This window comes from Leopardus geoffroyi, chromosome B1 (genome assembly GCF_018350155.1).
Source record: "Leopardus geoffroyi isolate Oge1 chromosome B1, O.geoffroyi_Oge1_pat1.0, whole genome shotgun sequence".
Taxonomy (NCBI): Eukaryota; Metazoa; Chordata; class Mammalia; order Carnivora; family Felidae; genus Leopardus; species Leopardus geoffroyi.
Genome location: NC_059327.1, coordinates 173,978,692 through 174,005,869, shown reverse-complemented (window position 1 = coordinate 174,005,869; position 27,178 = coordinate 173,978,692). Strand labels below are relative to the sequence as shown.

Below are 27,178 nucleotides of genomic sequence, written 5' to 3'. Positions count from 1 at the left end.
GTGGGGAAACAGGACAGATAAGATACATAAGTAACAGCCAAAAAAGATACACAAGTAACATATTCCAGGGCAATAAATGCTATGGAGAAATACAGATCAGGAAGAGGGATAAGAAGTGGGGGGGGGGGGGGGGGGTAGCAGTGGTTTCTATTTTCAAACACTTGGCCAGAGAAGGCCACATGGAGAAGATACTATTTAAAAAAAAAAAAAAGACTTAAGAAGGTAAACTAAGTAGGTCTAATGTAGATATCTGTGAAAGAACACACCTGGCAGAGAAGATAGTGAATCAAAGGCCCTGGGGCAAGCATATTCTTGGCACGTATGAGGAGCCACAAGATCAATGTGTCCAGAGTGACCCAAAGCTGGTAGCAGGCAATGAAGTACAGAGGTGGTGGGGTGGGGGTGGGAGGAGGGGAGTGAGAGGGTCCCATAGGGCTTTATACACCATTACAATGACTGACTTTTACTCTGGGAAACGTGGGAAGCCATGGGAGGGTTCTAAAGTAGAGCAGTGACATGGCCCAACTAATATTTTAGCAGATTCATTTGACTGCTGTTTTAAAAATAGACTGCAGGGTGGCAAGGACAAAAGCAGGGAGACCAGTTAGCCAGCTACTGCATTTCCTGGGTGAGATTACACATTGTGTCCCAGCCATGTCATAATGGAATTTGGGATTAGCTCAAGTGGGGATCTTGCCGTGTTGGAAGCTTGGTCATTTTACCCACTCGGGTCTGGGTAAAATCCCCGAAATCCATAACTCTTACAATTTATACCAAGAAATGCTCACTGACTTTAGACAAATTCAGATGTCATCACAAAAGGTGACATATGCTATCTGACACTTGCTTAACTTGGTGCTTGACACCCAGACCCACAAAACCAGCTCAGGTGAGCAGTGGGGACCCCAAGTAAAGTAAAGGCTGGATATTGTCAGAGAGCTGCATGGAACCACTGCTTGCGTAAAGAAACTAATGATTTAACAACCAGAAGAGGAAGCTGAAAAAGGAAATGGAACCAGTGCCCAGAGTTTTATCTGCTTTGTCCATAAAAGGAAATTGGACGTTTCGCAGAAACCTACTCTATACAGTTCCTTTGCTCTGACTCCACATAGATTTATGTTGTCTCATCCACTGTAAGCACAAGTCTGCCATGCGGTGCAATTTTTGTTTGTTTAAATTTCTGAAATTCCGAGATCCACACTGGTTGTCTGCTCATTTTATTTTATTTTTTACTATCGTGTGTTTTTATCATCCCTGTGCCTTTCAGAAAGCAATCACAAGGCTCTAGTATTGTAGGCTAGACAATGTAATGTGCTCTCTGATTTAACTTCAATCCATTTTCTCCTCAATGAGGAGTATTTCTTAAAGCTAATGACTTAATGTATTGTTTACATGCTAATAGTTACTCCCGGGTTGGCAGGATCTGGGAGACGCCCCAGGGTTGCTGCTGTCTCTTTCGATGTTTTAGATGCTGCTTCTCCATCTTGCACCCTTTTCCACCGACCTTGGACTTGCCTCAGAGACCTTCTCCATCTCAGGCTCCAGAAAGTCACCCCCAATTTCTGGGAGCAAGCATACTCAGTGAACCACCTTACTGTCCTAGGGTTCTTTCTATCCAGTATAATCTTAATTTCTTGCCTTTATGGGTGCCAGTTTTGGAAATAGGCCCACTGATAAAGAACGCTTAACCTCCTTATGCATTTTTGGAAATTAGGTGAAAACTTATCATAGCAATAATCCTTTGGGTTCCTAACAACTATGAAGATTTAAACAACTGATAGATTTAATAATAATGAGTAATTTTATTAAAGTTCTCTTTTCTACATTGACCAAAGACTTTTTCATTCTAGATTTGTATATGGTTCCCTTACCTTTTCAAAAGTAACGTGACCTCTGTTTTTTCTCTCAGCCCCTGGGCTTCCCACTTGATTTAATGGCATTAACAGCTCATTGTCTAGAGCTCCACAGCCCTCTTAAAGTTGATATTAATGTTCCTGGTCTTTGACCACGAATAATTAAATATGCTGCAAACGACTAAATTAGGAAGTATCTATAGGGGATGCCCCACAAGAATGATTCCTGGCAGGATTTCAGGAGCTAGTGGAGGTTGTCACACAAGGAATGGTGGCAGCCATGATGTTGACACCTTCCCATCAGGGTTTTCACTTACTGAGCCAAAAGGCCAGTAAATGCCCCACGTGGGGAAGAGCTCTACACTCCTGTTCCTGGGTCACATCAGTCAAGAGAATTAAGGGCCTGGAACAAAGTCACAGCCATGTTTAGCCCCACTCCCTGCTTAGTGTTGTTACTGGTGACTTCACTATCAACAGAACACCTTCCTGGGCAGCCAGAGAGCTCTCTGTCGCTGTCACCAAGGCCCTGTGGCCCCAGCTTCAGGCATGGTGTTGTACCTGCCCTGCTGGGAGTTGTGCAACTGCACAACAAGGGCAAGGAGCTCCTTGCACTTGGCAAGTACAAGCTGGGTGGTTAGCTCTTGCCTTTCCGCTCTAACTGGGACAACATGGATGTCCCTTCCCTGTTTGACAGTCTTCATTCTGCTATCCCAGGTGTCACCATCAGTTCCAAAGTCCCTTCAACTATTTCTCCAGATCTGCTAGAAATGAGTGCAAATGAGGTTGATGGCAGGCTATCCCCATTCTCTGAGACAAGGCTTTACAGAAAAAAAAAAAAAAAAAAATTGAAAATCCTTAATCACATAATATAAGGAGGTTCTGTATCCAGGAAGCTAAAAGTATAAAATTCCTCATTATCATTTCAAGGGCACCAAATGGCCCTGGAAATTGGAAAAGTGATACAGAAATCACTGCTTCTCACAAGGCCATGGCCCTTCCCTAACCCAGGTTGGGGTCAGGGCAAATGGTAATTTGCCACTAACTTGTAACTCTGAGCTGCAATGTGCTAGATTTCAGCAGTGGGGTTGGGGGAAGGAAGGTTTCCCCTCCACGCCTCAATAATATGAGAGACTTGGGTCTAGATACCCCCCTGCTCCCCGCACCCCTTCACTTTCTACCTTGGTGGCCTGATGAGCACCCCATCTGGACTAAGTTTTCCTGCACTCTGGACCTGGGGTGTGGATGGAGTGGGGTGAAAAGGGCTAGTGAGGAAGGGAAAAGGGAGTGGAGTGGCAGGACAGGAGTAGGTTCTAGCATCCAGGATGTTCTGTGTGCAGTGCCCCGTCTTGGCCTGACCCCACCTCCCAGGGGCAGTGGCTGGCAGGCATGGCTGTTAGGTCATTGTTTCAACCATCGTCTGGCAGGATATGTATGAAAGGCAGTTTGGGGGTGTCAGTGAAATGGATGAGAGTGTACCTGTCTTGACATCGCAGCACTCTGGAGGTAGGTGTCTTCAGAAGGCTGCTGCAGAGAGGGAATGAGACTGTACAGGGAATTGGAGATAAAGATGTGAAATAATCATGGTGTGATCCACGAGACAACAATATGGCTTAACTGGTTTACCTCATCTTGTAACCTAATGAAGAATAATTTCCATAACCCAATAAATGTTCTAATCATTAAAGTATTAAAGCCTGTATGTACTCTTCACTACTCTTAAAAAATTTTTGAGGCTAAATACACAAATAACTGTGCTATAACAAAGAATGAGCTGAGTGCTACAAGAGAGGTACACAGTGGCAGGAGAGAAAGTGTGTTACAAGTAGCTTTGGATCTTGGGAGGTCCCAGTACCTATTAGCTCTGTGGCTACCATGAGGCATTAACCTCTTAGTTTCCTCCTTAGTCAAGTAGGATTTAATAATCTCTATACAGCAGACTATTTGTTAGGATCAGAGACAATATATGCAAAGTGCCTACCACAGTGTCCCAAGTAGCTTGGCCCCTCTACAAATAACTGCTATCACTCTTACGAGAATTTTAAATCAAGCCGTGGATAAAACTTTTGTGTCCCACTTAAATATACCTTCCCTGAATGGGAGCATTCAGAGGAATGGGATCAAGGAATCCCAGAGTTCTAATCAAAAAGGCTTCAAGAGTTTCAGTTAATTCGAGGAACACACGGCTCGGGTTGGGGACCAGGAGAGAACCTTGGATTTCTATTTGTCTCCGGAGCCACGGTATAGATGGCCAGTAGTTGAGGTCTACATTCGCACCAGCGTGCTAAGCATTTTACATGCACTTTCCCACTTTATCTTCACAGTGGTCCTACAAAGCGTGTATCTGTCCCATTACACAGGTAAGAGAATGGAGAATAGAGGTCCAGCAGCTTGCCTAAGCCACCCCAGTGGTGGAATCGGATTGGGGTTTAAGTCCAACCCTGCAGCCCAAACTCTCAGCCACTACTCTAAAGTCGGCCTCCAGCTACACTGAGCCCCAACAATCCTGCAAGAGGCCGCCTGGCTTCTCCACCGCCGCCCCCTTCAGCGGCTGCCTTACCCGCCGCCGCGTCCCACTCTCTTCCCGCTCTCCCTTTCCTGATTACTTGTCGCTGGGGTTGATGTCACGTCCCCTACTTCCCTCAGATCCTCCCCCCCCCCCCCCGGGGAAACCGCCCCGATTTACCTGCTGGGACAGGAATTTGGCAGGCTTGCCTGTTCCCTGCGCCTTGCCATCCCCTCATCCTGGGAGACCACTCCCCGCCCCCGGGTCTTCCATCTCCCGGGTCTCTCTTTCCACCCCAAGGCCGCTGGGAACTTCCCCGAATCCCACTCTAGGGCAAGTGCAGAGAGGGGAGGAGAGGAGAGGCGAGGGGTGTTGTGAGTGAGTGTGTGTGTGTGTGTGTGCGCGCGCGCGTGCTTGCGCGCGCTGGACCGGCGGGAGGGAAGAGGCGCCGTATCGCGCGGCTGCGTCACCCGCGCAGTTCAGAAATGGGGCTGACTGGGGTTTCATTGGGGGACGACGACACTTCAGCCTTCGCTGTTTCCCTGAGCCGCTGATTTTCCTGTCTCGCCTGCCAGCGCCCCATAGAATGGCCCTGCCTCGGTTCACTCCTTGCCTTTGTGTGCAACCCTGGGACAGGAAGAAGGGGTGATGGGGAGAAGGGCCAGGTGGCTTGGCCGCCCTCCTGTGCTCCGCGCGGTTTTCACTGTGTCCATTTCGCGAGGTGAAAGCGAGGGTGCAGATGAGGCGACGCTAGCGCGGGGCAGCGAAGGGCGGGCTGGCGGTGCCACCTGCTGAGAGCGCCGCGGGACGCGAGCGGCGGGCAGCACCACCTGCTATAAATAGGCTGCCGAGGACAGGGTGTGCGACCGCACATCCCGCCGCGAGGGCCTTCATCACGCGCGGGGCCCCGAGTCCCCGGAGCCCAGGCGGACGGCGGGCCAGGACCCTGCGTCGGGGCTGGCTGGGGCGGCGCCCCGACACCCCCGCCCCCCACCCTCCGGCCTGGCGGGCTGAGAATGGGCCGTCCCGCAGGGGAGAGGCACGGAGAGGAGGGAGGCCGCGGCGGACCCGCACTGCAGCAGCTGTTGCCCGCGTGGGACTCGCCTGTCCCGGCCGCGCCGCTCGCGCAGAGTCACAAGGCGCAGAGAGGAGGGAGGGAGCACCGCGTCCCCCTCTCAGGTCCCTGGGGACCAAGTTGGGAGATCCCGGCTTCTGCCCTCCCTTCACCTCCCCCGCGCTCGCCCAGCCCGGGGAGGAGGAAACGCGAGCCGCGCGCAGACACCTCCCCCTCCTCCTCCTCTGCCGCCGCCGCCGCCGCCGCCGCCGGCGCAGCCCCCGCGCCACGGTGCCTGTTGCTGCGGCCGCCGCGGGACCTGCCGGGTCCTCAGCCCGGTGAAGAAGAGGCGGGAGCCGAGCGGAGGGGATCCCCGCCGGCCCCCCGCAGCGGAAAAGCGCAGCCGGCCCGGCACGATGGGCGCCCCGCCCGCGCAGGCTGGCCCCACGCCGCCCCCGAGCACCTGCGCGTCCCGGAGGGGCCCCGGGCTTTGAGCGCGCCGCGGCACAGGTAGGTGCTTTCTGGGTCTCCCGCACCGCCCGCGGCATCTCGCCCCCCTCCCCCCGCACCCAGCGCCTGAGCTCCCCGGCCGGCGAAGCTGGAATTCAGCGGCCCAAGGGCGTTCTTGCTGTGCTCGCCGCACGGTGGGCTTCCGGGGTGGGTGGGGTTCATTGCCACCTTCTCGCCCCCTACTTGGACGAAAGTGAAACCTTGAAGTTCATAACCACCCAGGAGCTCCCACGGGCACCTTCCTCCTGCCCCCTTTCACTCCTGCTGGCTCGGTATCCACCCCTCCCGCCAAATATCTCTGGGGCTGTTGTGTTTGTAGGGTGACCGGATTAGGAGGAGAGTGGTCAAAGTGACCCCATATCATCCTTTAAAAGTTCAGGGTACTTTGCAGTAGTAACTTTGGCAGCTCCACCGGAGCGCACAACATTTCTTTCTATGGGCACATCCTGTACCAGTCATTTTGAAACCCTGCTTAATTGTTTCTAGCAGCTTCCTGATCGGTCTGTGATTATGAGGCTCCTCAAACTTTAGCACACACCGGTGTTGTTTTAAGAGATTGTTTTCTTTGAAATCCACCTAGAGGTGGCTTTACCTGTTGTTGTTATTTTATTTAAAATATGTTATTCTCTGAAAGTGGCTTAAAAAGGAAAAGAAATTGAAAGTGGTGATTGTTCCTCCCACCGAACAGTTTAATTTTCAGAGTGCTTTACATTAATGGATATGTGTAGATGTCTCATTCTAACTTTTAGATGGTTGGATGATTGCACTTATTAATATACTCAGACTTTAAAAGAGCATTTTGGGATGAACTGGTTTAAATGGCTCACGCCAAGAAACTCCGTTATCTCTACAAATCCAGACTTCAAAACTCCTGGCACTGTACTTAAGCTGAACTACAGGGATCTTGACAGAAACCCCTTCCTCTGGAAAGCAGACTCTCACTCCCTTCCCAGTTTTGATGCAGTTGGTAAGAGTTGAAGCATAGCCACCCCTGGGTTTTGTTATGTTTTCAGAGCCTGCTCTGGGTGGGAGGGGCAGAGGGTGGAAGACTGACTGGAGATCTGTGGTTAAGAGCCTGGGTATCCACCTTGCTAAATGACTCTCCTGTGTTTCTGGGCTCTTTGTGTTCTATTGTTCTGTTGGGTTAGGGATCCCTGAAGCAGCTAGACTTGTGATGCCTTCTGTTGCTTGGGGCGGAGGTGTTCCTCATGATCAGCTCTTCCCTGAGAATCCTGAAGATTGTCTAAAGGAATAAGAACATTGCATGAAACAGTTTGTATAAAAAAGGATTGACTGCTTTGCAAACAGGTGTTGTAACAACTGTTTGAAATGGAATGCTTATCACAGTCTTGAATCTCCCTGTTTCTCTCTCTCTCTCTCTCTTTCTTTCTTTCTTTCTTTCTTTCTTTCTTTCTTTCTTCTTTCACCAAGTTACAGGGAAATTAGACCATAAAAAGGGCTTTCTCCTGAGATTCATCTGTAAGTAACCATTGGCATAGTATGAGCTCCTGGATTGTGGACACAGCTGTGAATTAAAGGGTGCATGTGAAATGTTTAGGGGATATTTTCCAAAGTGAACACAAGAGGAGTATCCTGAGACTATTAATTGAGTGCAAGGAGATGTAAAAGGGACTAAGTGTGGCTCACATCAGTAAATAAAATCATCAGGTGATAATTAAAATAAATGTCTTTACATTGATCTGTCCAGGCATTTGCAAACCAGTAAAATGGGGGGAAATTCGTTGGTGTAGTTATAAATTTTATTAACATCAAATTAAAGTTTTGCAGATGGGACTCCTGCCATAGTCTACCACTGTCTTTCCCACTGAGAGCTCTGGGGATTTCCCTTTCACCATGATAGCATTTCTGGTTGGGTGCAATTGTATCAGTATTGGGATGACTTTTCTCCCCATGACATTGTTTGTCACAGTACGGGAGGCTATGAGGAAGGACTGAGTGATTCTGAGGAAACTCAGCTTGCCTCTTCTCCCTGATTATCCACCTGTCGACACAGACAGTCTTTGTCCTCCATTTCCCGAAAAGGCAGCCTCGACCCGAAAGGCTGCCTCACACTCAAATACATCCTGTTGGAGCCAGGTGTGGGTGGGCGCCTCCTTTCTGCCAGATCTTCTAGGACCTTCTAGGATGTACCACAGCTAAGCAGTGTTGCGCCAAGCGCCCCATTCACGCCAGCTTGTCCAATCATTATGGCGCCAGGAGTAGGGATTCCTGCTTGAGAGGATTGTCTTTGAATACGCCTTTAATTTTATCTTGTCAAAATGACAACTCCCTTAGGCCCCTTTTCCTCTTTTCATGGCGGCATGTCTCAAAGTTCCCCAGCCTCTGTTCTTTACGCTCCCCAGATGACCTAAGTCTGCTTATGTGTTGGTGTGGTTTGCTTTACCCTTTTCCCTGTTTGCTGGGCTGCACTTCTTAAGTATAATGGCCACGTTAGTCCCAACATGTGACATGTTTTCCAGCCTTTTTCTTTTGTTGAACATTAGAATTTGGAGGATCAGAGTCTGTTCGTTAAAGTGACAGGGAGTCCCCTCGGGGGATAAGCAGTGTTGGGTTTGTAGCCCCCTGGTGATGGCAGAGGATTTAGGTTTTCAGAGCAGAACTGGTGCCTTACCGTTGCCTTTGCTAACTTTTATCTTCATTTTTTCTTTCCCAACCCCACATTCCCCACGTCTGGTTAAAAAGATTTTTTTAGAGACATGAAGGTTTCTATTTTCACAATTTTTGACATTTTCAAGCTGAGATTTCCATTTGATGGGTTCTTAGATTTTAAGGGCAATGTGTCGGTTTTCAGGTTTTGAATGTTTAGAAAAGAATTTGTCATATTTGGGCCATATAAAAAATCACGACACTTGGGTTTCAGTAAAGCTGTGCAGAATGTAGGAAGTACGTTTTAGCACCAATAAAGGGGCATTTAATTTTGAGTATGCCTGTTTCCTTTGTGACAGGCAGAAGTATTTTTCTCTTAAAAAGAGCGTGTACTGGGACACCTAGCTGACTCGGTCAGAAGAGCATGTGACTCTTGATCTTGGGGTTGTGAGTTTGAGCCCCATGTTGGGCATAGAGATTACTTAAAAATAATATCTTACAAAAATAATATCTTGAAAAAAGAGAGTCTACTTATTTAACAATACATTATTTATGATCAGTAAATCTAAGCTTCCAAAGAAGGTAAGTACTTATGAGATTGTTGTCAAACTTAATGAATTTATACATGTAAGGTTCTTAGAACAGTGCCAGATACATGGTGAGCACACAATGCACATTACTTATTGCTATTATTATATCATACCTTATATAACATATTATTATAGTATACTTACTATTATATGATACCTTATGTATATAATACCTATATTATAACATAAGGTATAATTTTGACATTAGATTTGGATTAATGAGACCAAGCAAAATTTAGATAGAGAGATATTTTAGAGTTATTCCCTTCTAGAGATGTTTATATCACAAAGAACAGAAATTTGGGCATAAGACAAATCCTACCTTCACCATTAGCCAGGGGACCTTTATAGAAAATGGGGATGATAGAACATACTTCTCAGAGTTGTAAGAATACAGAAGATCATATATGTAATGTCCCAGAAGAGGTGGTTGGTCAGTAAGTATTCCTCTAGCAAAGTGGTTAGAGCAAGCACAAAGTCTGGAGTGGAAGGATCTGGGTTCAAAACTTGGTTCTGCCACTTGTTGCTAGTATGACCTTGGGCAACTGACCTTATTTCTCTGTGCCAGCAACTTCTGTCTCATCTCTTCTCTTTCAATTGGAGGTGATAATGGTAAAAGTCCATTAGAGTCCTTATTTACATATGATAATAATCGTTTTAATTGTCTGGGGTTGTTGGAAGAGCTAAATCAGTTAACAGTCACACAGTAAGTGCTATTATGTGTTAACAATTATTATTATTATTATTGGGAGAATAAGTTAAAGCAGCCATGCCGGAGGGAAGTGTATGCATAATCCTTGAAGGCTGCTAGGACCCCCACTCTCACCCCTTCATCCTCTTCCGTAAAGTAGCAGAGAATACAAGAAGTGGCCATGGCATTCTAAAGGACTAGTCTAGTCTTAAATTGGCTCTGATTTATGTAGGAAGGAAGTCATTCAAAACATCAGTACTTTATGTGTCAATTTAGAAAGGTGCATACCGGGGCTGGAGCAGCCTTGGTGATGAAAAGGTTGGATCTGCCAGCTCTAGGAGCTCTGTGTGATGGCTCTGTGACATCGCCTACCACTCAAAAGATCTTTGGAACTCAAGGGCAATTCCTAGGTAGCAGCACACTGCTCTGATTGGGTGGGATTCGGGGACAAATAGTGGAGCCACGCCACAGTGATCTTACTGCATGAGATTAGAGTATTTGGGTAGCAGAATAATTCTGTTCAGCCGTGTTCCCACTCTATCTGGGGTGAAGAACAGAAAAACTAAACAACTGATTTCTAAGGGGAAATGAATAGCTATCTCGGACTCTGCCCATCCTAGGGGTCTCCAACAGCTACCCAGTCTTGGTTGGTTCCTAACCTGGCTTGGAGCTAGAAGCTTCAACATCTCTCCCTCTATCCCTCTCCTTCACCCTCCTCCCCTCCCACCAGCACACTGAGAAGGTAAGGGCTGAGTCTGCAGTGGTGGTGTCATTGCTAGCTTCTGGAAAGTTCCCCGTCATACCCCCTGTGGTTTGCTGGGAGGGCATGGAAAGGGGCTGGGAAAAGAGAGCGTTCCCAATGGCGGCTTGCTCACTCCCACCGTCTCTTTGCTCGCTTCCTGATCAATAAACCCTATTCTTTCTTCATGTACCTCCCCCACATTTGTATTCTTGACAGGAAGATGAAGCAGCTTTCTATCCCCACACAATGTCGGGACATTTGGTATTATACATTGTGAAAATTAGATTTACCAGATTTTAGAGATAGAAGACAACTTGAGGATGATCTTGTTCCATTCTCTTACTAGAATAAATTTGAGATTTGGAGGTTAAGTGACTTGCTTTCACAACTTCACGCTTGAAAGCATTTTCGTGAGGAAACTGAGGTTCTTTGCAGTACTTGGATGGCAGTCAGTGATCGGATTGTCCTAATTCTGTCACCCAACTTGGACAAACCACTTAACTTCTCCAGAACCAAGTTTCCTCAGTTCAAATATAAGAGCTTAAAAGAGCTTAAAAGGACATTCCTAGCTTTCAGATTTTATAATACTAAGTGCATGGGATGTTTGATATAGGATATTTGATCTAGGACTCACTAAGAAGATTATCACAACTGTTCTAATAAAAGAGTATCTTTGTGTTTGGGGTGCCCACCGTGTTTATGGACTGTGGTAGGTAGGAGTGGTGTAGAATACAGATGGTCTCTGTAAGGGATAGAGCTTTTACATATGAATCTACAAACGAAAACGTAACTAGAAGTCCCCTGGAGTAACAGATCATAGTATTTCTTACTGAGGGTACGATGCACAATGAGATGCACAAGACAGCCCTCTTAGAATAGATGGTTCTATCTGGGAATTACAGTCACATGGCATGCAAATGATGTGGACTGATATGGTTTAAAACATGATCTAACATTATTTGAATAGTTCATCTGTTTCATGGAACTTTTTATTAAAAAGTAGTGCAATTACTCACCTAGTCTAAGTTATCATGAATCTTCTGTCAGCAGAATTTGAATTGATTATAAATAATTATCGTCATCTCTGGGGTAGAACTTATTTTTTTAAAGTTTTATTTATGTAAGTAATCTCTACACCCAATGTGGGGTTCGAACTCATGAGCCTGAGATCAAGAGTTCCATGCTCTTCCAGCTGAGCCAGCCAGTGCTCCCTGGGGTAGAACTTATTATGTGATAGTTAACAAATGGTATTAAGGACCAATCTATGTTTTACAGGGAAACTAAGAATGTGCCATAGCTGGTTCAAAAATGAAGACTTTAAACATTCAAATAGTTTTGTCAGTGACTTGGCAGAACTAATTTGGTGACTGATTATTTACTAAATGTTTGGAATGACTACATTGTGTACATTTTGTACACTAGGTGTATATTGCCTTACAAGAAAACTAAAAATAATTTTGTATATTGTTGCCACCATATTAAGAATTGCCTCATCTACACTAATTGATAGATCTCAGGTCTCTCCTTTGTAATAATTCTAGTACTTCTTTAAACATGTCTTGGGATTAGCGGCTGTCAACAGTTAGAACTTGAACCAGATTCAGTTACAAGAGTGAAGTCGAGCCAGACATTTAATCTCTCACCAGGTGAGAGAGAGAAAAAAGAAGAGAGAGAGAAAACATTTATGGGGTTATATGGACTTCAAGTCTGTTTTCATCAACGGGTTTACTTTAAAAGAGAAGAGATAAGGGAATACATTTCCATGAACTATGTTAGAGCTCTAAAGTATGAGTTTATTTCTGAACTTTTGAACATTTAACATAAAAAACTAGCTCCAAACTGTGTTCAAACCCTATTACAAAAGTGCAATCATTGTATATGCATATATATCACATAGAAAGAGATAGAGTTAAAAGAATAGACTTTAGTTCTATGTCAGAAAAGGTTTAGAATTTGAATATTGAATATTCTCAGCTCATACATAGCTGTCTTTTCTCTTATCTCCTCACATGTTGGAAGGGGGCAAGGGAGTACTCTGAGTCTCTATGAGGGCACCAATCCCATTTATAAGGGCTTCAGCCTCATGACCAAATCACCTCTCAAAGGCCTGACTTCCAAATACTATCACATTGGGGATTACAATTTCAGCATTCAGTCTGTAGCAGTGACCCCTTGGCCTTTGGCTTGGCCAATGAAATAGCGATGCTGTTTACAGAGACAGAGTTTATGGGAAGGAAGAGAAGTTCTGGGAAGGGGGGAGGTGAGACTGAGTCAGTTTAAAAATAGTAAATTGTGGTTGAGGGGCCTCTCGGCTATTCAGCTAGGAATATTGAATGGCCTGCCCTCATCTGGATCTCACGAAGGAGGTTCAATGGGAGACAAACGCACGGGGCTCATCAATGCATATGTGATAGATGATGTTCTTGTGTAGCATTCAAGGGGATGGGTGGAGAATCAGGAGCAAACTCTCCCACGCCCACCTGTGATGAGCACCTCAAGCTCTCCAGGTCTCAGTGACCCAGGCCGTAACGGTGGCAATACTAGTAGTCTGTAACTGAGACTAAGGTTGGAGATGAAAGTTGTTGTAAAGACGGAATGAGATCACCCCTGCAATGTGCCTGGGTTGCAAAAGTAAGCTGTTAGCAGCAGCAGGAATATTAGAATGTGGTTGTGGACACCAAGCCATTAGGTAAGACTGTCCAAAGAAAGCAGGTGGAATGAGGAGAGGGAATGGAGTCAAATGGGAAAAAAGCCATCAAAGAACCTGAAAAGAAGCAACCAGAGAAGTAAGATGAGAAACAGAAGGGTTTCAAGCAGGAAGGAGTGGTCCCCAATGAGAAATTCATCAGAAAGGACAAGACACTTAAGGACTACTTTGGCCCCTTTGGATTTCACAGCCAAAGGACACGGGTGACCTTAACGGGAGTAATTTCGATGCACAGGCAGTACATCTGGTCAAAATCCAGATTATAGATGGGCAGTAGGAAGTGGAGACAGTAAGTGTAGACTTTACTGTGAAGAAAGTTGTGTAGGGAAGGAGGAGTTGGGGCTGGAGGTTTGAGGTCAAGGGAAAATGTTTTTTGTGGGTTTTTTGTTGTTGTTGTTGGTTTTTTTTAGATGGAGGAGACTTCATTCACTTGTTTATAATGTTACTGAGACTCTGTTCTGAGCCAGACACTGCCAGGCACTGGGGACAACAATGGTGAATCAGATAGATGCAGTGTGTAGGTGCTCAGGAAGAACATGAGAGAAGAAGATCCAGCGAGCGGATGAGGAAGGATGACAACTGAGATCCTGTAGACAAGTCAGCTCTATACAGAAGGATTTTGTTACCAGTGGAACAGGAAGGCGTTAGCATACATCGAATGCGTTTGTTGAAAATCACCTGTAGGGGGGTGGGGGGGAAGCAGGTGAGAGACTTTGGGTCTCCTGGAAACAGCATCTTCTTTTTTTTTTTTTAATGTTTTTTTATGTTTTACTTTATTTTTGAGAGGTGGGGGAGGGGCAGAGAGAGAGGGAGACACAGAATCCGAAGCAGGTTCCAGGCTCTGAGCTATCAGCACAGAGCCCGACGCGGGGCTTGAACCCACAAACGCTGAGATCATGACCTGAGTCGAAGTCCGAGGCTTAATCGACTGAGCCACCCAGGAGCCCCTGGAAACAGCATCTTCTATTGATGAGGAGAGTGTGCACATGATGGTTTATAATACATGAATTAAATGAAACAAGATTTATGGCGATATTTGGAGCATAACTGGCACCAATTACATGTTAATGGAATTTGAATTCTTGTTCAGAACCTCTGGACTATGTCAGGGAGAGCCCTTTAAAACTTATGCGGTATCATAATTGAAAAGGTCAGTTGTTGAAAACTGGTCTGGTTCAGTAGACTATGATAATGGTTAGCTGATATTTTTTCTCTCAAGATTACTTTTTTGGGGGGTAGACTCACCACTACTGAATTTGATTATCTTTACAAAATTCCTTTTAGGGACACCTGGCTGGCTCAGTCCATAGAGCATGTGACTCTTGATCTCGGGGGCTTGAGTTCGAGCCCCACATTGGGCATAGAGATTACTTTAAAAAAATTCCTTGAAATATATGTTGATAGAACAGGGTTTAAAAGTATCTGAGCAGGACTGTATTGTTTTCTGTCCTGCTTGCTTCTGCTGGCTCTATGAGGCTTTCGTTTCACAGGAGTTTCCCGGTGGGCTCTTTGTAACCCGTATTGAGTGTGACAGTTATGGCCTTCTCAGATTCTATATGAAGCACAATTTCAGGGCACCTCTTTCTAGGCAAAGCAGATTGTTCGTATTAATATCCGTTTCTGCCTGCGTTTGGGTTTCGGGCTTTTAAGTTCTTCTGAAATAATAACTCTCTGAAAGTAGCTATTGCTGTGATTTCATTAAATTCTAATGCCTCTATTTTTCTCCCGCAGGATTCTGCCTCAGAAGCACATAAAGTAGATTGCTCATTCTAAAGTAGAAAACAGTGGCAACGTTTTGCTGAGCTTCCAGACCTTTCCCAAAATGGAACCAATAACATTCACGGCGAGGAGACATCTGTTTCCTAACGAGGCCTCAGTGGACTTCGGCCTGCAGCTGGTCGGCTCCTTGCCTGTGCACGCTCTGACCACCATGCCGATGCTGCCGTGGGTCGTGGCCGAGGTGCGAAGGCTCAGCGGGCAGTCCTCCAAAAAGGAGCCTGGTACCAAGCAGGTCCGGCTTTGTGTTTCACCCTCCGGATTGAGATGTGAACCCGAGCCGGGCAGAAGTCAACAGTGGGATCCACTGATCTGTTCCAGCATCTTCGAGTGTAAGCCCCAGCATGTTCACAAACTGATCCACAACAGCCACGATCCAAGTTACTTTGCTTGTCTGATTAAGGACAATGCAGGCAGCCAGCAGAGTATCTGCTACGTGTTCAAGGCCGACGATCAAACAAAAGTAAGTGGAAGTGGGGGTGAAAACGATGAAGGGGTCGCTAGATGGGTTTTCATCGTTTGGGGATCAGGACACTTACTTTACAGAGACTGGGATAAACACGATAACGCGGTGGTTATACATAGATTATTTCACCGGGTTTTTCGTTTGTGGGGATCATTTCTTTGCGGTTTTAAAGAACATTTGATAACAGATATTAGGAATTATAAATTTATGAGTTCAAAAATTCAACAGAGAACTCGGTCTCAACTTATAAATAAGAGCTGAAATGTTAGGCTTCAGATCATTTAAGGTATGTGCTCTAAAGCAGTGCTTCTCAAACAGAAATGTGCACATGAATCGCCTGGGACCTTGTTAAAATGCAAAGTTAGGTCCAGGAGGTCTGGGATGGACTGACCGTAAGACTGCATTTCTAACAAGCTGCCAGGTGATGCTGATGCTGCTTCTTTGCAGATTGCAGTTTGAGTAGCAAATTCTAGATCAGTGAGCTCCACATTGTTGACCCTATTAATAAAAATATATTTATTTAGAAGCTGTAGGGGCACCTGGGTAACTCATTGGTTAGGTGTCTGACTCTTGATTTCGGCTCAGGTCATGATCTCATGGTTCGTGAGTTTGAGCCCTGCATCAGGCTCCACATTGACAGCACAGAGCCTGCTGAGGATTCTCTCTCTCCCCCCTCTCTCTGCCCCTCCCCCGAGCGCTCTCTCTCTCGCTCTCTCTCTCTTGCTCTCTGAGAAATAAATAAGTTAATTAAAAAAAAAAAAAAAGAAGCTGTGTAAGGATATATTAGCCAATTTCCTAAGGTATCACGTTCACTTAGGCAAAGACCGTTGACAAGAATAGTGGATATGAATCCAAGTTTTGCTACTTTCAGGTTTTGTGTGTGTGTGTTGCCAACTTTATGGCAGCTGGTCAACTGGTTATTGTTATATCTCACAACGTGGCTGAGAAAAATGTCCTATGAGAAATGGTAACAATATCGTCAGGTCTGTAACCTTCCTGTGTATTGGAGCTTGTGCTGTCGTTACGTCTTGCGGCCCTGTGCAGGACTCACTTAAAGTCACTTGTCCTTTTCGTGAGGGTCAGTTTAGGTAAAATTGAAAATCTAATCCCTACGGCCGCTTTCTCAGTTGGGCCCATATGAGCTGCGCTTGGGTATAGCCTATGGAAAGCAAACAGGTGAGGGCCCCAGTGCTGACTAACCCCGTGAGCTGGGGAGTGTCCATGGCAGGCCTTGCATCCCTGTGTGGCTGTCTGCCACGCACACCACACCGAATGAGGAGGCCGGTGTCAGTCATGTGCTAAATGTCAGGAAATAGAAATAGAAATGCTAATGTTTTTCTCCCTGCACCGTACTGGGTTTGGTTTTGTTTTGTTCTGTTTTGTGTGTGGTTTCTTTTGTTTGTCTTGTGTTTTGGGGGGGGGGGGGTGGTTTCTGCACACCCTCCAGAGTGTAGAAACTTCCTTTAGAAATTAATATTCTTGGTGACTAAGTAGATTTGTAGAGATTCACTTTTGTTTGTTCACACCTTGGTTCTTTCACTCATTCATTCAGTGAGTGCTGCTCCAGGGACCATGCAAGACGGTATTAGTCCAGTTTGGAAGGAAGGCAGAAGGAGAGATTGGTAAATACCACGTGGCCGGTGCATGGGTCATGGTGGGCGACAGCACGGAACCTAACACGCCGGCATGTAATGAAGGCCTTTGTCAATAAAGGCTAATTTGCAGCTTAAATCCGCTATTTTACCCACAGAATTGGATATCTCCTTGTTAATAAATCATTTAATGTTATTGTCCATGCATTTCAGGTAGACAGGACGGCATTCCAGTACAGAGGTTCAGAGGGGACCAAATTCCGGTCCCATCTGCCACTTATAAATTGGGTGACCATAGGCAACACCAAGCCTGTTTTCTCATCTGTAAAATAGGGATAATTATTGTGTCTATCTCATCGAGTTGCTGGGGGGACCAAATGAGCTAGAAGAGGACCTTAGCCCTTACGGCCATAAAAAATTTTCGTTGAAGAAAGTTTTACCAGAAGCAGATTATATGCTCATTTCACTTCAAGTCTTAGGTAACGGGAAAAAGGAGACCGAGATGAGTGTCTTCAGTTCCCAAGATCCTGGTCATCCATGAGCAACATTTTTATAAACTAGATACTTTAAAAATGGGATAAATAAACTTAATGCTTCCTATTATTTGGGCAGACTCCAGAATGTAAATTGAAGGACTGAACAGCCTGTGCCCCAGGCCAGTTCTATATAAGGACTGAATTTCCTTGGGGAGAGTTTTCTCATGGAGGAGTTGTTCAGCACTTCACACTTTTGACTCTTTCCCAAATTTTTTTACAGCCATCTGAGAACAGGCTTCTGGCCAGTCATTCAGGTACCTGACGGGAAGAAGAGATTTAGAACTAAATTCCGTAATTGGAGCTTCCAGTCTGGCTGAAAGTAGACAACTGGCCTGACTCCGTGTTCTGAAAAGCCACGGTAGAAATATGAATTAGTTCTTGAGTTATTTTTGGCTTGCATTCCCATTTTTCCAAACACAGATTGCCAGTACTCAGAGTAATAGACTGCTGTCACCCTGTTCCTTTTGTGAAAGGGTAATTTGTACCAGAGGTACCTCAATCAGCGATCCGCTTTTGTGGGAAACTGAATGGCAAGCGAGATTAGCCCTGATTCTCCATCTGGCCTGATAGCTTTTATGTTCTTGGGACACCTCTGGCAGTGAATCTCATAGTAGAGGATTATCTGCTGTAGGATCACGTTAACCTATGTCATCGTTTCTCGTGATTTTTGGTAACATTTGCTCGGTGAAATAATTCTTGAGATCAAGGCCTCTTCTAAACAGACGAGATCACTTTCGGTTGTGCCTGCCAGGGGAGAGATATGTGCGTTTACTGCCAGGGTCATAGCACAAAACTACTATTTGAGAGAAAACCCTTTGAGAGCATATAAATTAGCTTGCTGAAGTGTGTCTAGGGAGAAGAGGCATATAAAGGAAACATTTTTAGAACACAAGATGAATATATATGAATACATATTAGAATGAATATATATTAGAATATAATCAACGTGTTCCACAGAGAAATACTTCTGCGATCAAAATGCGTTAGGGTAGCGTGTCCAACTTTTTGATACGAGGACCCCTTTTCAGTCTTAAAAAATTATTGAAGATCCCAAAGAGGATGAGTGTGGTTTCTATTAATAACTACTGTGTTAGAAATTAAAACTGAGAAATTATAAAGGAACTAATTTCGTAAAAAGTAATAAGCCCCTTATGTGTTAGCATAAATAACAATTTTGTGGGGTACCTGGGTGGCTCAGTCGGTTAAGCATCCGGCTCTTGGTTTTGGTTTAGGTCATGATCTTGTGGCTTTGTGGGTTCAGGCCCCACATCGGGCTCAGTGCTAATAGTACAGAGCCTGCTTGGGATTCTCTCTCTCTTTCTGCCCCTCCTCTGCTCTCTCTTGCTCTGCCCCTCCTCTGCTCTCTCTATCCCTCTGTCTCTCAAAATAAATAAACTTAAAAAAAAAATACTATTTTTGTGAAAACTATATGGTTTCCAAAAATATTTAATGATACGAGTGACATAGTTTTACTTCTTTTTTTTTCCCCCCAAATCTTTTTTGTGTGGATTAATAGACAAACTACTGGATTCTCAGCTGCTTCTCCATTCATTCTGTTGTGATATGTTGTTTTGGTTGAGTATATAAAGAAAATTTGTCCTCATGCAGATATGTGGTAGGAAAATGGAAAAACATTTTATACCCTTCTTAGAAAATTGTGGATATATATGTTTTTAATGTTCTATTATTTTAGGGGGAGAGAGAAAGAGAGAGTGTGAGCAGAGGAGGGACAGAGAGAGAGGGAGACACAATCTGAAGCAGGCTGCAGGCTCTGAGCTGTCAGCACAGAGCCTGACGCGGGGCTCGAACCCACAAACCATGAGATCATGACCTGAACGGAAGACGGACACTAAACCGACTGAGCCACCCAGGCGCCCCCGTGTGTTTTACTACTATACCAAAACTTGACAAGTGGTAATTTCTTAAAGGTTAGATGCAATATGATATCTGAAACTGTATCAGAGCAGTTTTGTACTTTGTTATTTTAAAATCCATTGGTCTGTCCTGTACTTTAATGAATGTTTTAAGAATGTGTGATTGTGTAACATCACGCATTGATTATTTGGAAGACATTGGTTCACTGAGTTATATAGACCATACTCTGAGAACCAGGCTTTTAGGAAAGCTGTCTTTTCTATTTCACTCTCGAGTTGTACATGAGTCCATTAAATCACCAAATTTATTGGGCCATAGATTACATTTTCTTCATAACATCCCTCAGAACACATGTGAACACCGTGGCATAGGTTCTGGGTTGAAGTATAGTTTTGAGATTGGGCCCATGGTAGGAAATGAAAACATCCATTCTGGAAAACAGGTGGTTGCAATGGATGACCCTCGCTAGGTCTTTCCCCCTCCACATCACAAAGAAATCAAGAGTTCTGCCCAGACTCAGCCCTTGAAAAAAACATAGTCTAGGAAAATTGTCTCGAGATTCTTTCTTCCAGTTCTTCAGCTTTCTCTTCTATGAAAATCTGTACTCAGAAGAACATCAGATTCACCACTCACTTGAGTTTTACTTGAGATCGTTCATTAGAATATTTTTATTTCTATCCTTTTCATTATTTATGGGGTGAAAAAACCCTGCTTCCTTGAAAGAGACTTTCCATCACTGAGTTACGGGTAGTGTAAGTACTGGGGCTTCTGAATGGTCTGTTGCTGTTTTATGTCAATAGGAAGAAAGAATGGATTTTGAGAGGGGAATGGTGGGGACTATGGAGATGGTAATAAATGGAGAAGTGTAGGTTGGTGTGCAGGTGAAGGGAGAGGACAGCTGGTGTGGGACCCACAGTAAGTGAGTGATTGGGTACATGAGAGCAGTTTTGCTGAATGCCCACTGGTTTTTTGTTTGTTTGTTTGTTTGTTTGTTTGTTTGTTTGTTTTTCTGGCTGATTTTCCTCCTCTATTAGAATATTTCCTGACTTTTTAAACACTGTTCTTGACTCTCCTCAGATTCTGATCTTCTGGATGCTGTGTCCTGTCTGGGCCCAGCATGGGTGTTTCGTAATTGTGACAGGACACATATCATTAATGAGGGAGTGCTCATGGACTTCCCCTTCTCTACCCTGCCTCAGAGAATCTGCCAGAATCTTGCTAGCCTTATTCCTCACTCTTCCAAAGAGGAAGTGTTATTTCTTACTGTGAGACAGGCCAAGTTGATCTCCCGTAATAAAGTGCTAAAACTCTATGGGTGAGGAGGAGGGGGAAAGTGTGGGAAGGGAGCATGGGGTTGGGGGTAGAGTAATTGCATGAACTTATAGAAGTAGAAGTGTAGAAAAAGTAGACTTCTAGAAAGAAGTTTGCTTGTAGAAGAGGACTTTATTGGTGTTAAGCATCCTACTCTTGATTTCGACTCAGGTCATGATCTCACAGTTGTGAGATCGAGCCCTGCTTCAGGCTCTGCACTTAGCATGGTGCCTGCTTGGGATCCTCGGTCTCCCTCTCTCTCTGCCCCTTGCTCCCTCAAAAATAAATAAACTTAAAGAAAAAAAGAAGAAGACTTTATTAAATATTGCTGAGGAAGATGTATTTGAGAGGAGGTCAGTGTCCTTTGAGAGAATGGGTTTCCTTTCCTATGATTTTTGGCATCTAAACTGCATGTCTATTTTTTTTGAGAGAGAGACAGAGCACAATCAGGGGAGGGGCAGAGAGAGAGAGGGAGACCCAGAATCTGAAGCAGGCTCCAGGCTCCGGGCTGTCAGCCCAGAGCCCGACACGGGGCTTGAACCCACAAATTGTGAGTTCATGACCCTGAGCCAGAGTCAGACGCTTAACCAACTGAGCCACCCGGGTACCCCTAAACTGCATTTCTTGACTGTGACACATACCAGAGACTGAACCCCATGGGACTCCCTTACTACTAATATTAAGAATACTTAACTATTTGCAGACTTAAAAGCAATACATATTTCCTTTTAAAATTTCCAGCGAAGAACCAGTGTATTCTTCCATGATGCCCTGTGAGGATGTTGGCTCTCTCACTAACCCGTGGGTTCCAGAGCCACCTCACCCAGCCTGTCTGGATTAGGTTATGTTACATGTTCAGTGAAGAGGCGGTCTGCGTTTTCTTTCCTGTGATGAGCAGGACTGAGACTTCAGTCCTCTATATAAAGGGCCAGAGTTGCTTTGGCTGAGTTTTATGATTTAGTCTAATACTTTGTCGGAATTTGACTTTTGACTGTAGCTTTGTTTTGGTTGCATTTTGTCCATTACTGATTTATCTTCGTAATTCCCCATCTGCTTGGAGTTTCACGTTAATCGTTTAAAATCGGCCTCAGTGACTTCAGGATTTTCAGTCGAGTCCGGCTTCCATCGCGTCTCCAGCATGGCTATTGGATTTGCCAGCTCATGACTTTCTTTCTTTGCTAGAGTGACGATGGAAATTATGACACTGAGCTGGAGCGTTTTGTTCCTGAGGGCGATGATTCAACATAGGATTCCTTTTCAGATATTCCTATCTGTTGCCCTTCCTGCATTTGATCTTCAGAATTTCTAAATTTCAGACATTAGTCTTTTTTGCTCCTCAGGGGATGGTTCTGAGCAGGTTTTGTTGTGCAGATTTTGGAGGACTGTTTAATCTATGTTAAATTCCTGCCGGGCATCTTTAATCCTCTTCTGGTTTATTATGTAAGGTTTCATTTGGGGTCCCACTCGGCAGCTATGACTCAGTGCGTGGTTGCCTGGAACAGTGTATCCGTCAGCTAATCAACACTTGACCGTCTGTCACGCTAGACAGAAGTCAGTTGCTGGGTGCAAAGGTTGGCAAGGATTCTTTTTCGTCTATAAAAAGAGTGTCCCGGACTGCATGAACTCCAAAGTATTTGTTGGAGGGGTTGGGTTCATGACACGGGATTGATTACATAATTTATTTTTGACTTTGAAAAAATGAGTCTGAGGGCTTCAGAAGCATCCACCTTGTTATGGATGCTTAATTTTTTAAAAACTGTTTGTTTTTCAATGCATATCACTTTAGATAGCTTTGCATTTTTGCCACGTGCTTTGAGTTTGAAAATTACTTTTTAATATAAACCTGTTCCTAAGAATAGAGTTTACAAGTATCTTGAACCTAAAGTTGACTGGTGTCTTAAAAGGATTTATTTATAGCCCAGACCTTTCCTGTCCAGTGCCGTAATCAGTAGCCATATGTGGCTTTTGAGCACTTGCAGTGTGGCTAGTCTGAATTGAGATGTGCTGTAAGTGTCAGAACATAGTGGATTTCAAGGCTTTCTTTGAAGAAAAAGGACTTGACATATCTCAATAATTTTCCGTATTGATTATGATTACATGTTGAAATGATAGTATTTTGAATACATCGGTTAAACAAAACGTTATACTAGAATTAATTTCACCTGTTCTTTTTACTTTCTTTCATATGCCTACTAGAAAATTTATAATTACATATGGGGCACCGGGAAGGCCCAGTCAGTTCAGCATCTGCCTCTTGGTTTGGGCTCAGGTCATGATCTCACAGTTCATGAGATTGAGCCCCGGGTCAGGCTCTGTGCGGACAGTGTGGAGCCTGCTTGGTATTCAATCTCTCTCTCTCTCTCTCTCTCTCTCTCTCTCTCTCTCTCTCACACACTCTCTCAACATAAATAAATAACATTAAAATTACATATGTAGCTCGTACCCTTTCTGCTAGTCAGCACTGGACTAGGCCAGCTACCTAGGAGTATTTCCAGAAATAATCTGAACATTCATCACAGAGTGACTCCAGAGTTTCCAACCCTTTTCTTTGCTGCCTTCTTTTTTTAACGATAGAATTTTGCTCAAAGTTCTTCTGAAAAAAATCATATTCAAAACTGTATCTATTTTTTTTGAGGTGGTATCTCATCATAGTTTTTTTTTAATTTTTTTATTTTTTAAAATTTACATCCAAATTAGTTAGCATCTAGTGCAACAATGATTTCAAGAGTAGATTCCTTAATGCCCCTTACCCATTTAGCCCACCCCCCCTCCCGCAACCCCTTCAGCCACCCTCAGTTTGTTCTCCATATTTATAAGTCTCTTCTGTTTTGTCCCCCTCCCTGTTTTTATATTATTTTTGCTTCCCTTCCCTTATGTTCATCTGTTTTGTCTCATAAAGTCCTCATATGAGTGAAGTCATATGATTTTTGTCTTTCTCTGACTGACCAACTTCACTTCGCATAATACCCTCCAGTTCCATCCACGTAGTTGCAAATGGCAAGATTTCATTCTCTTTGATTGCCGAGTAATACTCCATTGTATATATATCCCACATCTTCTTTATCCATTCATCTATCAATGGACAGTTGGACTCTTTCCCTACTTTGGCTATTGTTGATAGTATGGCTATAAACATGGGGGTGCGTGTGTCCCTTGGAAAAACTGTATCTATTTTTAACTCTAGATGTGTATTGCAATGAACAAGAGCCCTGTGAGCCATGGTATGGGACATACTGGAAGAGATAAATCTCTTCTTTCTACTTTGTCTTCCTTCCTTCCTTCCTTCCTTCCTTCCTTCCTCCCTCCCTCCCTCCCTCCCTCCCTCCCTCCCTCCCTCCCTCTCTTTCTTTCTTTCTTTCTTTCTTTCTTTCTTTCTTTCTTTCTTTCTTTCTTTCTTTCTTTCTTTCTTTCTTTCTTTCTTCTTCTTTTTTTAAATACTTTTCCTGCCTCTGAATACTCAGGCATCTGCTCCACTAATTGTTGCCTGTGAGCCTGAACCAACAACCAGAGCAGGCCACGTGTAGAGCTGGCCTGGCTCTGAGAGCCTCAGAAGAGGCCAGATGGCAGGTGGGGCTTTGGGGAGGAGCTGACACAGGACACGTGAGAGAAGAGGCGGCCTCGAGTGGTGCCATCACTGAGGTGGGACCCTGTGTCTGACCGAGCACTTTAAATGTGACTTCTTGACAACCAGTCCTGCAGAAACACTCTTAGTTGCTTTAGTTCTGGGCAGTGTGTCAGAAGCCATGATTTCTTGTGGTCGAGTGATGTAGGTATTTGAAATGTTGCAGATGGAACATTAATCCATGCGCTGGAAGGCTCCCAATATGTCATGTACTTGGCTGGGTGCTCTGGTACAAAATCAAGTAAGATAAGATTGCACCCTCAAGAGGTATAAGGATATTTTTCTGTTCTGATTGCTGCACTGCCAGGAGTTTGCAACATCTGTAAGTTATAGAAGACAACATGGGGGGAGATCAGGAGGAGGTCTAGTGGAAGTGCCTGCAGTTATTTGAAAAGCTGACATATATATCCAAAAAGCAACAGACAAATTATGAATTGCTCTGGAGGGCAGAAGTAGGAACAGTAGACATTTGTAAAGAGACGGATCTTTGGCCCTTCCTAGTAATGATAGGCAACTAATTATGTTTAATTATTTTTAATGTTTATTTTTGAGAGAGAGAGACAGACAGGCAGATAGAGTATGAGCGCAGAGGGTCAGAGAGAGGGAGACACAGAATTGGAAACAGGCTCTAGGCTCCGAGCTGTCGGCACAGAGCCCGACATGGGGCTCGAATCCATGGGCGGTGAGATCATTACCTGAGCCAACATCGGATGCTTAACCCACTGAGCCACCCAGGCGTCCCGATAGGCAACTAATTATTAAAGGGTCTGTATTGAGCAACGGATATGGATGGATTTTGTCCCAAGGAAATTTCACCTGGCAAGTCTGGTTCTTGCTCCTCCTCCGGTTTCTACACCTCCTCTTTACGAGGAATGTAGTCCTGACAGTGTTCACCTTTCCTTTCAGACAACTGACTGGCTCCTAAATCTATTTTACATTGCAGTGAAGTTGTTCCCTGTAGCGTCTGTTTGTCATAGCTCTGTCTGCTGGAAGGACTCTGAGTGAATTTATCTTCCATGGGACATTTGAATGGGTTTTAAAGACCCATTAGGAGTTTTCCAGGCGAATGAGTTGGGTACAGATCGAATGGACATGCTAGGTAGAGGATACGGGGTGTACCAAGCCACAGCAGGACAAGGGAATGTGGAGGCACCTGCTGTGGCTGGGGCTGCTGTGATTAGAGTTTTGCAAGTTGCAGGGTCTGAGATGAGACTGGGAGGAAAGGCTGGGGACAGATTTTATGGGGCTTTGTATACCGTGCTGAGGGGGTTAGATATTCTTCTTGAGAAGGTTGCTATTTAAAGGCATTGATCAGGGAAAGTGAGATGACTGGGCTTGTTTTTAGATTTTGGAGAGGAGGAAGGGTGGAGGAATGAGAGATGAAGCCGATCAGTGAGGAGGCTTTCGCTGTAGTGAGTGGGAAAGCTCAAAGGATGTCTTCACCCAGGGAGCCTGGCTGGCTCGGTCGGCAAAGCTTGCAGCTCTTAATCTCAGGTCCTGAGTTTGAGTCCCACACTGGGCAGAGGGGTTACTCACACAACTAAATGAGAAGTGTCTTGATCCGTAAGTATGATGTGAAGGGACTTGTTCTGGTGGAACCAAGTTGATGTCTTCGATCATTTTCCCCCTCTGGAAAAATGAATAGTTTAAAATTTTTTTTATGTTTATTTATTTTTGAGAGACAGAGTGCGAGTGGGGGAGGGGCAGAGAGAGGGAGACACAGACTCCGAAGCAGGCTCCAGGCTCCGAGCTGTCAGCCCAGAACCTGACGCAGGGCTCAAACTCATAGTCTGCGAGATCATGACCCACGCTGAAGTTGGACGCTTAACTGACTGAGTGACCCAGGTGGCCCTGGAAAAATTAATAGTTTAATTTAATAGTTTATTGGTCTCTCCTGGACAAGAAAGTCAGTCACATTCTGATTTGCTGTCCTATTGATGCTGACCTGCCTGGTTCCTAAGGAATGGTAAGAAGAGTAACATAGAAGTAAAATTTGGATCTGGTTGTGCTTAGACTTCTAAAAATATATATCCTCCTCTCTCCCATCTTAAAAACAAACCCTCCACTGACCCCATATCCTAATCCAACTTCCTGCAGTTACTGGCCCAATTTTCTGCTCCAGTTTTTTTTTTTTTTTTTAAGTTTATTTATTTATTTTGAGTGAGAGAGGGAGAGAGAATCCCAAGCAGGCTCTGTGCTGTCAGCACACAACCTGACACGGGGCTCGAACTCATGAACCGTGAGACCATGACCTGAGCCAAAGTCAAGAGTCAGATGCCCAACCAACTGAGCCACCCAGGCGCGCCTTCTGCTCTGTTTGTTACGAGCTGTCGTGGAGATGCCTTCACTTTCACTCACCCATTTTCTCCTCTTACCAATTGGCCTTCTGTCCTGATTATTCTGCTAAAAAGCCTCATATCAAGTCACCAGCCATCTCCAGCTTCTGAGATCTGGTGATCCCGTCACTGCTTCTGTCATCCAATTTCTCGGTAGCTTTTGGCATTGTTGGCAAGATAGCATTTCTTCTATCTTGAAACACTCTCTTCTCTTGGCTTTTGGAGAACTATACCCTTCTGTTTCCCTTTCACTTCAATAGTGGTTCCCACCCAGACCCCTGTGTTTGTTCTTCCTCTGCTTCTCAATTCTGAGTTTTGTTTTAATACTTTATCTTTAAGAAATCTCTACATCCAATATGGGGCTTGAACTCACAACCCCAAGATCAAGAACCACATGCTGTACTGGT

At 44.7% G+C, this 27,178-nt stretch overlaps 1 protein-coding gene across 4 annotated transcripts in view; it reads left to right on the top strand.

The window, feature by feature from the left end:
• The first annotated feature begins 5,808 nt into the window (after positions 1–5,808).
• Positions 5,809–27,178, top strand: part of TBC1D1 (TBC1 domain family member 1) — a 224,712-nt gene continuing 203,342 nt past the window's right edge. For all 4 annotated transcript variants that reach the window (XM_045474279.1, XM_045474278.1, XM_045474277.1 and 1 more), the window contains exons 1-2: positions 5,809–5,920; positions 14,989–15,496. In XM_045474279.1, the coding sequence (XP_045330235.1) occupies positions 15,080–15,496 (417 nt within the window). In that variant the 5' untranslated portion in view covers positions 5,809–5,920; positions 14,989–15,079. The remainder of the gene's footprint in view (positions 5,921–14,988; positions 15,497–27,178) is intronic.